Source organism: Mytilus edulis, chromosome 12 (assembly GCF_963676685.1).
Source record: "Mytilus edulis chromosome 12, xbMytEdul2.2, whole genome shotgun sequence".
In the NCBI taxonomy this organism is placed as follows: domain Eukaryota; kingdom Metazoa; phylum Mollusca; class Bivalvia; order Mytilida; family Mytilidae; genus Mytilus; species Mytilus edulis.
The window spans coordinates 55342182-55353877 of record NC_092355.1 but is presented as its reverse complement, the minus strand read 5'-3'; the positions used below and the strand labels follow the sequence as shown (position 1 = coordinate 55353877).

Below are 11696 nucleotides of genomic sequence, written 5' to 3'. Positions count from 1 at the left end.
GGGACACAACGTCCACCAGCAGTGGCAAAGGTACCAGGATTATAATTTAGTACGCCAGACGCTCGTTTCGTCTACATAAGCATGATAAGACTCATCAGTGACGCTCAAACCAAAATATTTATAAAGCCAAACAAGTTGTACAGTTACAGACAAAAGCACTAAATTATAAGCACCTATATCTAACTTGCATAGATTACCTGGTTTTCTACACATTGATATCGAAAATGGTAATGCCTGCACTCGTCTCAAAGCCATGATATGAGAGTAACCGACTGAGCGGGGTGATAATGAAAGGGCGATAATTGATATTAATACTAGTATCTAGACAAAGAAAAATTACTACAGGAATTAATATCCTAATATACATCCAAAAAAATTGTTTATTTCAATTGACTTGTTTAGACATTAAAATTCATTTGGTGTTTTTGAATTATTTTTTTTAGAAAATAGACCAGATATCATAATGGTTTTCTTTATAAAAGGGACAACAAACAAAATCTTCTATTGGATAGAATCCTGTCTATAGTTATCAAAGGAATAAAGAAGACTTTGCAATGGCGTCTCTGTCTGAAGAGGAAGAAAAATATCTTCGGATGCATTTGTTACTAACAGGAATTTGTCCTCGTGCAGTTAGAATCTTTTTTGATAAGGAGTTTCCTCCAGCATGTCTATATACGTCATTAAAGAAGGAGTATCACAAATTGTTTGACTTGAAAATGAAACGTTTAATCAACCAATCACAGTGGAATCTTCTGTTTCCAAGATTTCCTGGTAAGTGCATCAATAGATAAAATTATAATACACTTTTTATACGACGGCAAAAATTTTAATTTTTTGGTCGTATATTGCTATCACGTTGGCGTCGTCGTCGTCGTCGTCGTCGTCCGAATACTTTTAGTTTTCGCACTCTAACTTTAGTAAAAATGAATAGAAATCAATGAAATTTTAACACAAGGTTTATGACCACAAAAGGAAGGTTGGGATTGATTTTTGGAGTTTTGGTCCCAACATTTTAGGAATTAGGGGCCAAAAAGGGCCCAAATAAGCATTTTCTTGGTTTTCGCACTATAACTATAGTTTAAGTGAATAGAAATCTATGAAATTTTGACACAAGGTTTATAACCACAAAAGGAAGGTTGGGATTGATTTTGGGAGTTTTGGTTCCAACAGTTTAGGAATTAAGGGCCAAAAAAGGGCCCAAATAAGCATTATTCTTGGTTTTCGCACAATAACTTTAGTATAAGTAAATAGAAATCAATGAAATTTTAACACAAGGTTTATGACCACAAAAGGAAGGTTGGGATTGATTTTTGGAGTTGAGGTTACAACAGTTTATGAATTAGGGGCCATAAAGGGGCCCAAATAAGCATTATTTTTGGTTTTTGCACCATAACTTTAGTATAAGTAAATAGAAATCTATGAAATTTAAACACAAGGTTAATGACCATAAAAGGAAGGTTGGGTTTGATTTTGGGAGTATTGGTCCTAACAGTTTAGGAATAAGGGGCCCAAAGGGTCCAAAATTGAACTTTGTGTGATTTCATCAAAAATTGAATAATTGGGGTTCTTTGATATGCCGAATCTAACTATGTATGTAGATTGTTAATTTTTGGTCCCGTTTTCAAATTGGTCTACATTAAGGTCCAAAGGGTCCAAAATTAAACTTAGTTTGATTTTAACAAAAATTGAATCCTTGGGGTTCTTTGATATGCTGAATTTAAAAATGTACTTATATTTTTAATTATTGGCCTAGTTTTCAAGTTGGTCCAAATGGGGGTCCAAAATTAAACTTTGTTTGATTTCATCAAAAATTGAATAAATGTTTTCTTTGATATGCCAAATGTAACTATGTATGTAGATTCTTAATTTTTGGTCCAGTTTTCAAATTGGTCTACATTAAGGTCCAAAGGGTCCAAAATTAAACTAAGTTTGATTTTAACAAAAATTAAATTCTTGGGCTTATTTGATATGCTTTATCTAAATATGCACTTTGATTTTTGATTATGGGCCCAGTTTTCAAGTTGGTCCAAATCAGGATTCCATATCAAGTATTGTGCAATAGCAAGAAATTTTCAATTGCACAGTATTGCACAATAGCAAGAAATATCTAATTGCACAATATTGTGCAATAGCAATTAATTTTCAATTGGAGTTATCTTTCTTTGTATAGAATAGTAGTTGATAATATAAGTTGGAAATTTGCCAGACATGACTATGATGTCATTTTCTATTTTTATTTGCCAATAACTTTATGTAAATAACTTCATTGGAAATTTGCCAATATAAAATGTTGCTGATGAAGCTTTTTTTCCTTATCTTATCTAAAATGTTTTTATACGACCGCAAAATTTGAAAAATTTTTCGTTGTATATTGTTAGATAATGTATGCTGGACATTTGCCAGACATGACTATGATGTCATTTTCTATTTTTATTTGCCAATAACTTTATGTAAATAACTTCATTGGAAATTTGCCAATATAGAATGTTGCTGATGAAGTTTTTTTTATTGTTTTATACAATAAACAATGTATATTCACTTTTACTACCAACCTATCTTTACCATTCAGTGATAACAAGCACTTTATTTTACATTTTAATATTTTATGATGTATTTAAAAGAGTATTTATTGTTGCAAACTCCATTAGAAATTTGAATTGATATCAGTTTTGGAAAAAGGGAAACAGGGATGTGAAAAAAAAGGGGGGGGTTTAAATTTTTCTCATTTCAGATTTCATAAATAAAAAGAAAATTTCTTCAAACATTTTTTTGAGAGGATTAATATTCAACAGCATAGTGAATTGCTCAAAGGCAAAAAAAAACTTTTAAGTTCATTAGACCACATTCATTCTGTGTCAGAAACCTATGCTGTGTCAACTATTTAATTTTAGATTTAAAAAGTTTGAGGAAGAAATCTTTAATTGATTTGTAAAATCTTGACATTTGTTTTGTGTAAAAAAAACCATGTAATGTCAAAAATTTGATCACAATCCAAATTAAGAGCTGTATCACCCTTGAATGTTTTGTCCATACCTGCCCCAACTGTTCAGGGTTCGACCTCTGCGGTCGTATAAAGCTGTGCCCTGCAGAGCACCTGGTTGTTATCTAAATTCAGGACACGGCAGAAAGAGCTTTGCATGTGACTTTCAAGCACGGTCATCATTACTAACGGTATTCTGACCTCGAGTTGTTTCTCTTTTGTTTCTTTTTTGAGTCACTGTCCTATTATAAACTTCGACCTTTTCAAAAAGCTGAGGATTGTCTACCCAAGGAATAGATTCCTTAACATTGTAATGTATTTAGCCTTTTAAATTTCTCATTCGAGCGTCACTGATGCTTTTTTTGTAGACTTACTCGTGTCTGGCGTTTTTTATATCTATATACCTTTTTATATAAATTGGTTATTTTGAAAGTGTGTACAGGTATTCATAAACTTCAGAAATTCTTTGGCTAAACTAATTATACCCCCGCTTTAAAAAAGGGGGTATACTGTTTTACCTCTGTCTGTCAGTCCGTCCGTCCGTCCGTCAGTCCGTCAGTCAGTCCGTCCCATGAAACTTTCGTCACATTTTTCTCAGGAACTACACATCCACCCTTTCTGTAATTTGGTATCAACATTTATATATGTCAGCCATACCGTGTGATGCGTTTTCAGATTCATCACTTGACAACTTCCTGTTTACCGAAACACTTGTCTGATTTTACACATGATAGCCAAGTTGAAAATTTTCGTCACATTTTTCTCAGGAACTACAATACAAGGATTTCTGAAATTTGGTTTCAGGATTTATATAAGTCAGCTATACCGTGTGATGCGTTTTCAGATTCATCACTCGACAACTTCCTGTTTACCGAACACTTGCATATTTTTGTCGAGCCTGCAACTTTTGTTGCAGAAAGCTCGACATAGGGATAGTGATCCGGCGGCGGCGGCGGTGTTAGCTAACTTCTTAAAAGCTTTATATTTTAGAAGGTGGAAGACCTGGATGCTTCATACTTTGTATATAGATGCCTCATGTTACGAAGTTTCCGTCAGTCACATGTCCAATGTCCTTGACCTCATTTTCATGGTTCAGTGACCACTTGAAAAAAAAGTTCAAATTTTTTGTAATGTTGAATTCTCTCTTATTATAAGTAATAGGATAACTATATTTCATATGTGCGTACCTTGCAAGGTCCTCATGTCTGTCAGACAGTTTTCACTTGACCTCGACCTCATTTCATGGATCAGTGAACAAGGTTAAGTTTTGGTGGTCAAGTCCATATCTCAGATACTATAAGCAATAGGGCTAGTATATTCGGTGTATGGAAGGACTGTAAGGTGTAAATGTCCAACTGGCAGGTGTCATCTGACCTTGACCTCATTTTCATGGTTCAGTGGTTATAGTTAAATTTTTGTGTTTTGGTCTGTTTTTCTCATACTAAATGCAATATGTCTACTATATTTGTTGTATGGAATGATTGTAAGGTGTACATGTCTAGCGGGCAGATGTCATGTGACCTTGACCTCATTTTCATGGTTCAGTGGCCAATGTTAAGTTTTTGAGTTTTGATCTTTTTATCTAATACTCTATGCTATAGGTCAACTATATTTGGTGTATGGAAATATTTTATGATCTTTATGTCAGTTGCGCAGGTTTTATTTGACCATGACCTCATTTTCACGGTTCATTGCACAATGTTAAGTTTTTGTGTTTTTTAGTCTATTTGTCTTAAACTATTAGTAATAGGTCAACTATATATGTTGTATAGAAGCATTGTTAGCTGTACATGTCTGCCTGGCATGGTTCATCTGACCTTGACCTCATTTTTAAGGTTCATTGGTCTTTGTTTAGTTATCTTGGTTAATGTTAAGTTTATGTGACAGTTGTTATAATGCTTAACTTTATACTTAGGACTCAACATAATATCAATGATTAGTATAGAAGGTGAGACATTTCAGTGTGTGCACTCTTGTTACACTATTAATATTATCCACTTGCGGCGGGGGTATCATCAGTGAGCAGTAGCTCGCAGTTTCACTTGTTAATTTAAGCCTAATTAACATTAAAACAATTTCCCACTAACTAATAAAGTTACCTTATTGAACTATAAGGACTTTGTTAACTAAATCTATTAATTTAATTAGATATTATGAATTTTTATGACAATAGAGAAACATGCTAATAGGTACTAACCAAGCGGGCGTGAGCGATTTTGATCTTACAGTCGGTAACGAAAATCTTTATTTTGTTCACATAATATCAATGTGTACTTCAATCTAAACATAATTGCAGTTTTAAGAAATGATTTGGACGTAGGTTAATGATTAGAGATATCTCATTATTTCCTCAAAACAAGAACGATTACTAAAAACATGTGCGAATACTTGTCAAAGAAGTTTGCCCTGGTCTCATCCGATCTGAGCCGTATCACCCCTACCAGATCACCCCAGTTTGAGTTTCTTTGTTAAGCATGCTTTCCTTTGTTCTGTAACAATTTGGCGGGAATGTCAAATCCACTATAAAACTTATAATTATATATACTGAAAAGACTGTCTATCAAAATTAACGTAGAAAAAATCCAGTGTATATGCTGGGATTCGAACTCAAGACCTTTACAATATCAAGCCACGATACATACCACTATACCAGAACAACTGGATGCGAACTTATAGTAATTTAACATACTTAAAGGAAGCGATATCGTTTTATAAGTGGGGCGAGTTGTCAGACCTTTATTCAGTGGGGTTTAAACCTTTTTCGGTAATAAGTGAGTTTTCAGACTAATGGTTTAATTTAATTTTACACTTTTTTCGAAAGTGGGGCGAGTTGGTAAACAAGAGTAGGGCGTCTTTTTTATAAAGTGGCGATATAGTGTGGGGCGAGTTGACATTGTTTGATATCTACTAAGCGTGTTTGGGGGTCATAAAGGGTATACATCATATACATTTGTAGTAATATATAAAGTTTATTGTGATGGTTGTGTGGCGTTCTAAACTAGATTTTATGAATTGTAAATAAGTTTTGGTCTTATCTAAAACAGCTGGGATGTAAAATAGTTATCCCACTCGGACTTGGTGTGTCAGTGTTAGATCACCCTCTGGCCTTCTTATGGGATATTTATTAATGAACTTCAACTTGAACAATGAACAATTCACTCACACATTCAGTTTTCCAAGCATGACTAAAAACAGTGTGCAAAACTGATTGTTCTCAGTCGTGCTTGGAAGATATTGACTTGATATCATTTTTGTCGAGCCTGCAACTTTTGTTGCAGAAAGCTCGACATAGGTATAGTGATCCGGCGGCGGCGGCTACGGCGGCGGGGGCGTTAGCTAACTTCTTAAAAGCTTTATATTTTAGAAGGTGGAAGACCTGGATGCTTCATACTTTGTATATAGCAGGGGTTTCATTATTTTTTTAGACTGGAGGTACCTTTGAGATTATAGGGGGAACCAAACCCAAACGGTGAGGAGTCCTGGTAGGGGGGCTAGGGGGGCAAAGCCCCCCGGAAGCTCCTGGGTTTTAGGGATTTCAGCCTTAATTTTTGTCGAGCCTGCAACTTTTGTTGCAGAAAGCTCGACATAGGGATAGTGATCCGGCGGCGGCGTTAGCTAACTTTTTAAAAGCTTTATATTTTAGAGGGTGGAAGACCTGGATGCTTCATACTTTGTATATAGATGCCTCATGTTACGAAGTTTCCGTCAGTCACATGTCAAATGTCCTTGACCTCATTTTCATGGTTCAGTGACCACTTGAAAAAAAGTTCAGATTTTTTGTAATGTTGAATTCTCTCTTATCATAAGTAATAGGATAATTATATTTGGTATATGCGTACCTTGCAAGGTCCTCATGCCCGTCAGACAGTTTTCACTTGACCTCGACCTCATTTCATGGATCAGTGAACAAGGTTAAGTTTTGGTGGTCAAGTCCATATCTCAGATACTATAACCAATAGGTCTAGTATATTCGGTGTATGGAAGGACTGTAAGGTGTACATGTCCAACTGGCAGGTGTCATCTGACCTTGACCTCATTTTCATGGTTCAGTGGTTATAGTTAAGTTTTTGTGTTTTGGTCTGTTTTTCTCATACTTTATGCAATAGATCTACTATATTTGTTGTATGGAATGATTGTAAGATGTACATGTCTAGCGGGCAGATGTCATCTGACCTTGAGCTCATTTTCATGGTTGAGTGGTCAAAGTTAAGTTTTTGAGTTTTGGTCTTTTTATCTAATACTATATGCCATAGGTCAACTATATTTGGTGTATGGAAATATTTTATGATCTATATGTCAGTCCCGCAGGTTTTATTTGACCTCGACCTCATTTTCACGGTTCATTGCTCAGTGTTAAGTTTTTGTGTTTTGGTCTATTTTTCTTAAACTATAAGTAATAGGTCAACTATATTTGTTGTATGGAAGCATTGTTAGCTGTACATGTCTGCCTGGCATGGTTCATCTGACCTTGACCTCATTTTCATGGTTCATTGGTCTTTGTTTAGTTATCTTGGTTAATGCTAAGTTTATGTGACAGTTTTTAATAAAGTTTTATACTTAGGACTATCAACATAATATCAATAATTAGTAAAGAAGGCGAGACATTTCAGCGTGTGCACTCTTGTTTACTTTAAAAAATACGGTAAAGTCTGTAATATTTGCTTCAATTTTGGGTAAGTTAACATGGAATTGTTTTTTTTCTTGAGTATTTATCTGAAAATACATTGCTTATAATTATTTTGTAATCAGTTATAAAATATGTATGACCTATAATGCAGGGGTTTCATGTGAAATGTTGTTTAAATGTTTTGCTTGTTTTTATACTTTTATTAAATGTTTTGCATTTGTTCAATATTGTAAAAGAAATTTCATAAGTTACAAACATTGTAGTATATATTATTAAATTAACATGCTCTCATGCAAAACAGCAAACAAACGTTTTTGATATACGCTAAGTGTTGTGATGATTGTTCTGGTCAGATAAAAAACATGTATTAACTTTCACTTAACTTATATAAAGGGGTGATTGTGTTAGTAAAAATGTTGGTTTTTTTTTTTCACTTCTTCAGAGCTGTTTTTTTTTTTTTTAATTTTAAAAGTCTTAAATCTCGTCAGATATTATATTTTGTAAACGTAACAGTTATGTTACTTCAGGTTGTTTCACGAAGTCTTACACTAAAAATTTCCTGCAGAAAGCAGTCATTTAAATCACAACATAGAACACATATCGAGAAAACGGAGATCAGTGACAACGTCCAACGGGAAACGAACTGATTTGATACAATTAACGATTTTCTGAATTTCATAGAATGTTCACCTTTATAAAACCTTTTATTCATAAAATAATCTGTGATACAAGCTGCTTTCCTTTTATTAGACATAAGTATTGCTGTTGTTGTTTAAATTCATCAACAATTTGCCGCTTGAAAATATACTGCTAAATCGTCCCATTTTAAAGCGCTCTTACGATACAGATACAGACACGTGGTTTATAATTATCACTTCTCCTACTTTGGAGGTGTGCCTAAATTGGCAGATAGATCTATACTTTAACGCGGACCTCGACGAAGACACCTATAAACATACACATGAACGACGTACACGGAGATTATCACTTGAGGAAAGAAATAAATTAGATTTGAACGATCTTCAAAAGAATTTTACACATTATTTTTTTTTTTGTATTTTTATTTTTTCTGCCGGTACCAGACGCTTCCGTAGGCGGGTAAAAGTACCGGGTACCGGGTCTTAATGAATGCACTGATATAGATGCCTCATGTTACGAAGTTTCCGTCAGTCACATGTCCAATGTCCTTGACCTCATTTTCATGGTTCAGTGACCACTTGAAAAAAAAGTTCAGATTTTTTGTAATGTTGAATTCTCTCTTATTATAAGTAATAGGATAACTATATTTGATATGTGCGTACCTTGCAAGGTCCTCATGTCTGTCAGACAGTTTTCACTTGACCTCGACCTCATTTCATGGATCAGTGAACAAGGTTAAGTTTTGGTGGTCAAGTCCATATCTCAGATACTATAAGCAATAGGGCTAGTATATTCTGTGTATGGAAGGACTGTAAGGTGTACATGTCCAACTGGCAGGTGTCATCTGACCTTGACCTCATTTTCATGGTTCAGTGGTTATAGTTAAATTTTTGTGTTTTGGTCTGTTTTTTTCATACTATATGCAATAGGTCTACTATATTTGTTGTATGGAATGATTGTAAGGTGTACATGTCTAGCGGGCAGATGTCATGTGACCTTGACCTCATTTTCATGGTTCAGTGGTTATAGTTAAATTTTTGTGTTTTGGTCTGTTTTTTTCATACTATATGCAATAGGTCAACTATATTTGTTGTATGGAATGATTGTAAGGTGTACATGTCTAGCAGGCAGATGTCATGTGACCTTGACCTCATTTTCATGGTTCAGTGGTCAAAGTTAAGTTTTTTGTGTTTTGGTCTTTTTATCTAATACTATATGCCATAGGTCAACTATATTTGGTATATGGAAATATTTTATGATCTTTATGTCAGTAGCGCAGGTTTCTTTTGACCATGACCATTTTGACGGTTCATTGCACAGTGTTAAGTTTTTGTGTTTTGGTCTATTTTTCTTAAGCTATAAGTAATAGGTCAACTATATATGTTGTATAGAAGCATTGTTAGCTGTACATGTCTGCCTGGCATGGTTCATCTGACCTTGACCTCTTTTTCATGGTTCATTGGTCTTTGTTTTGTTATCTTGGTTAATGTTAAGTTTATGAGACAGTTGTAATAAAGCTTTATACTTAGGACTATCAACATAATATCAAATATTAGTATAGAAGGCGAGACATTTCAGCGTGTGCACTCTTGTCTTTTCGTTTACACCATGACAAGTTATAGAACAAGTTAGCATTTTGTACCTGTATTATGTATTTTTGTGTGGTAGGGGACTATATGTATTGCCATGCAATTCTCAGAATGCTTGTTAATAAAGATAGTTTGACTTCATCATTATCTTCTATTCAAATTCAATTATTTCAATTCAAATGGAAACAAAAATTCAGCAACAATCTTTTGGTGACCAGTCAGTTGGAATTAGATTCATATATATTGCTTTTCTTTTTTTAAAGAAAGCATCTTGTTTTTCAGATGTTCCAGATTCTAAAACTTTTGATGTGACCCTGGTGACTACATTACTGAGGAACTTGACTCCAATGAATCCTCAATCTTGTGGCTTTGACTGTTTACCTCATCCTATGGAAACCACACCAGCTGCAGATCTAACAAGAATCAAATACTACAGAAATTACCTAGCTTATCTGAAAAATATCAACATTGAATCTCATTACTTCAACACAGCATGGACTGATATAACTGATGTATGTATAAATTAATGTTTACTAGAACACACCCGCGAAATCGCGGGCATTCAAAGCGTAGTTTAAAGTATGTAAAGTGTTGTTGGAAGAATTTTGTAAAATATTTAATGACTGGAGAATTTCAGCAAAAGTATCATAAGTCATAGGTTATTGGGGACAGGAAAATGCTTTTTTTTTTTATTCCTCCTCCTTTATATCCAATATTCCCATTTTTTGGTTTTCTATCAATTTCAATATGAACATACATTTAGTATGTTATGAACATTCAAGTAAGGAGCCTGTAATTCAGTGGTTGTTGTTTGTTTATGTGTTACATATTTGTTTTTCGTTCATTTTTTTGTACATAAATAAGGCCGCTAGTTTTCTGGTTTGAATTGTTTTACATTGTCAGTTCGGGGCCTTTTAAAGCTGAGTATGCGGTATGGGCTTTGCTCATTGTTGAAGGTCGTACGGTAACCTATAATTGTTAATATCTGTGTCATATTGGTCTCTTGTGGAGAGTTGTCTCAACATGGCAATCATACCACATCTGTGTCATATTGGTCTCTTGTGGAGAGTTGTCTCAACATGGCAATCATACCACATCTTCTTTTTTTGTAATCAATGATTTTTGTAAAAGATTTAATGACTGGAGAATTTCAGAAAAGGTATCAAAAGTTCACATGAATATTTTTAGCGCTTATCTGTATATTATGAACATTCATTACTATATAAATATAGTGTATTTACTTTCAATTCTAAGTTTACTAATCGATCCATAGTGGTCATTGATATAGTATACAGACCCTCTCTATTTAATAAACTCTGTGACTGCCGTGGATAGTAAACTTGAAAATGATAGCAGATAGAATTCTGAAAATACACTTTATTCTTTGTATATGTACGTTCAAAGTATACAGAAAAACGCAAAACCGGAAGTCTAATCTTACTTAAAATTTCGTCCAATGACGGGACAATATCCGGATGCCTTTTTTCTCGTTTTTCTCCAAAAATAACTCAATCTGAATAATCATATGAATGGATGACAAATGGCATTATGCACTGTACCTATAGGACACAGAGGCGTGTTGATCAATTAATTGTGGAAAGAAGAGAAGCGACACCCAAAATAAGGTCTTCTCGTTTAATAGTATAGATACGACCGCAAAAATTGAAAATTTAAACACAAGGTTTATGACCATAAAAGGAAGGTTGGGATTGATTTTGGGTGTTTTGGTCTTAACAGTTTAGGAATTAGGGGCCAAGAAGGGCCCAAATAAGCATTTTTCTTGGTTTTTGCACAATAACTTTAGTATAAGTTAATAGAAATCTATGAAATTTTAACACAAGGTTTATGACTACAAAAGGAA

General features: G+C 34.1%; 1 protein-coding gene across 1 annotated transcript; it reads left to right on the top strand.

Annotated features, from left to right (window-relative positions):
- The first annotated feature begins 554 nt into the window (after window positions 1–554).
- On the top strand, window positions 555–10362 carry LOC139497718 (E3 ubiquitin-protein ligase DZIP3-like). The gene is made up of 2 exons (XM_071285952.1): window positions 555–771; window positions 10118–10362. The coding sequence occupies exons 1-2, from the start codon at window positions 555–557 to the stop codon at window positions 10360–10362; spliced, it is 462 nt and encodes a 153-aa protein (XP_071142053.1).
- Window positions 10363–11696: the final 1334 nt, after the last annotated feature.

What these genes read in the sequence shown, in the direction of transcription:
- LOC139497718 (XM_071285952.1), top strand. Translation starts at nt 555, where the DNA reads ATGGCGTCTCTGTCTGAAGAGGAAGAAAAATATCTTCGGATGCATTTG. An exon ending in TCTGTTTCCAAGATTTCCTG is followed by an intron (nt 772 to 10,117) that starts GTAAGTGCATCA and finishes CTTGTTTTTCAG; the next exon opens with ATGTTCCAGATTCTAAAACT.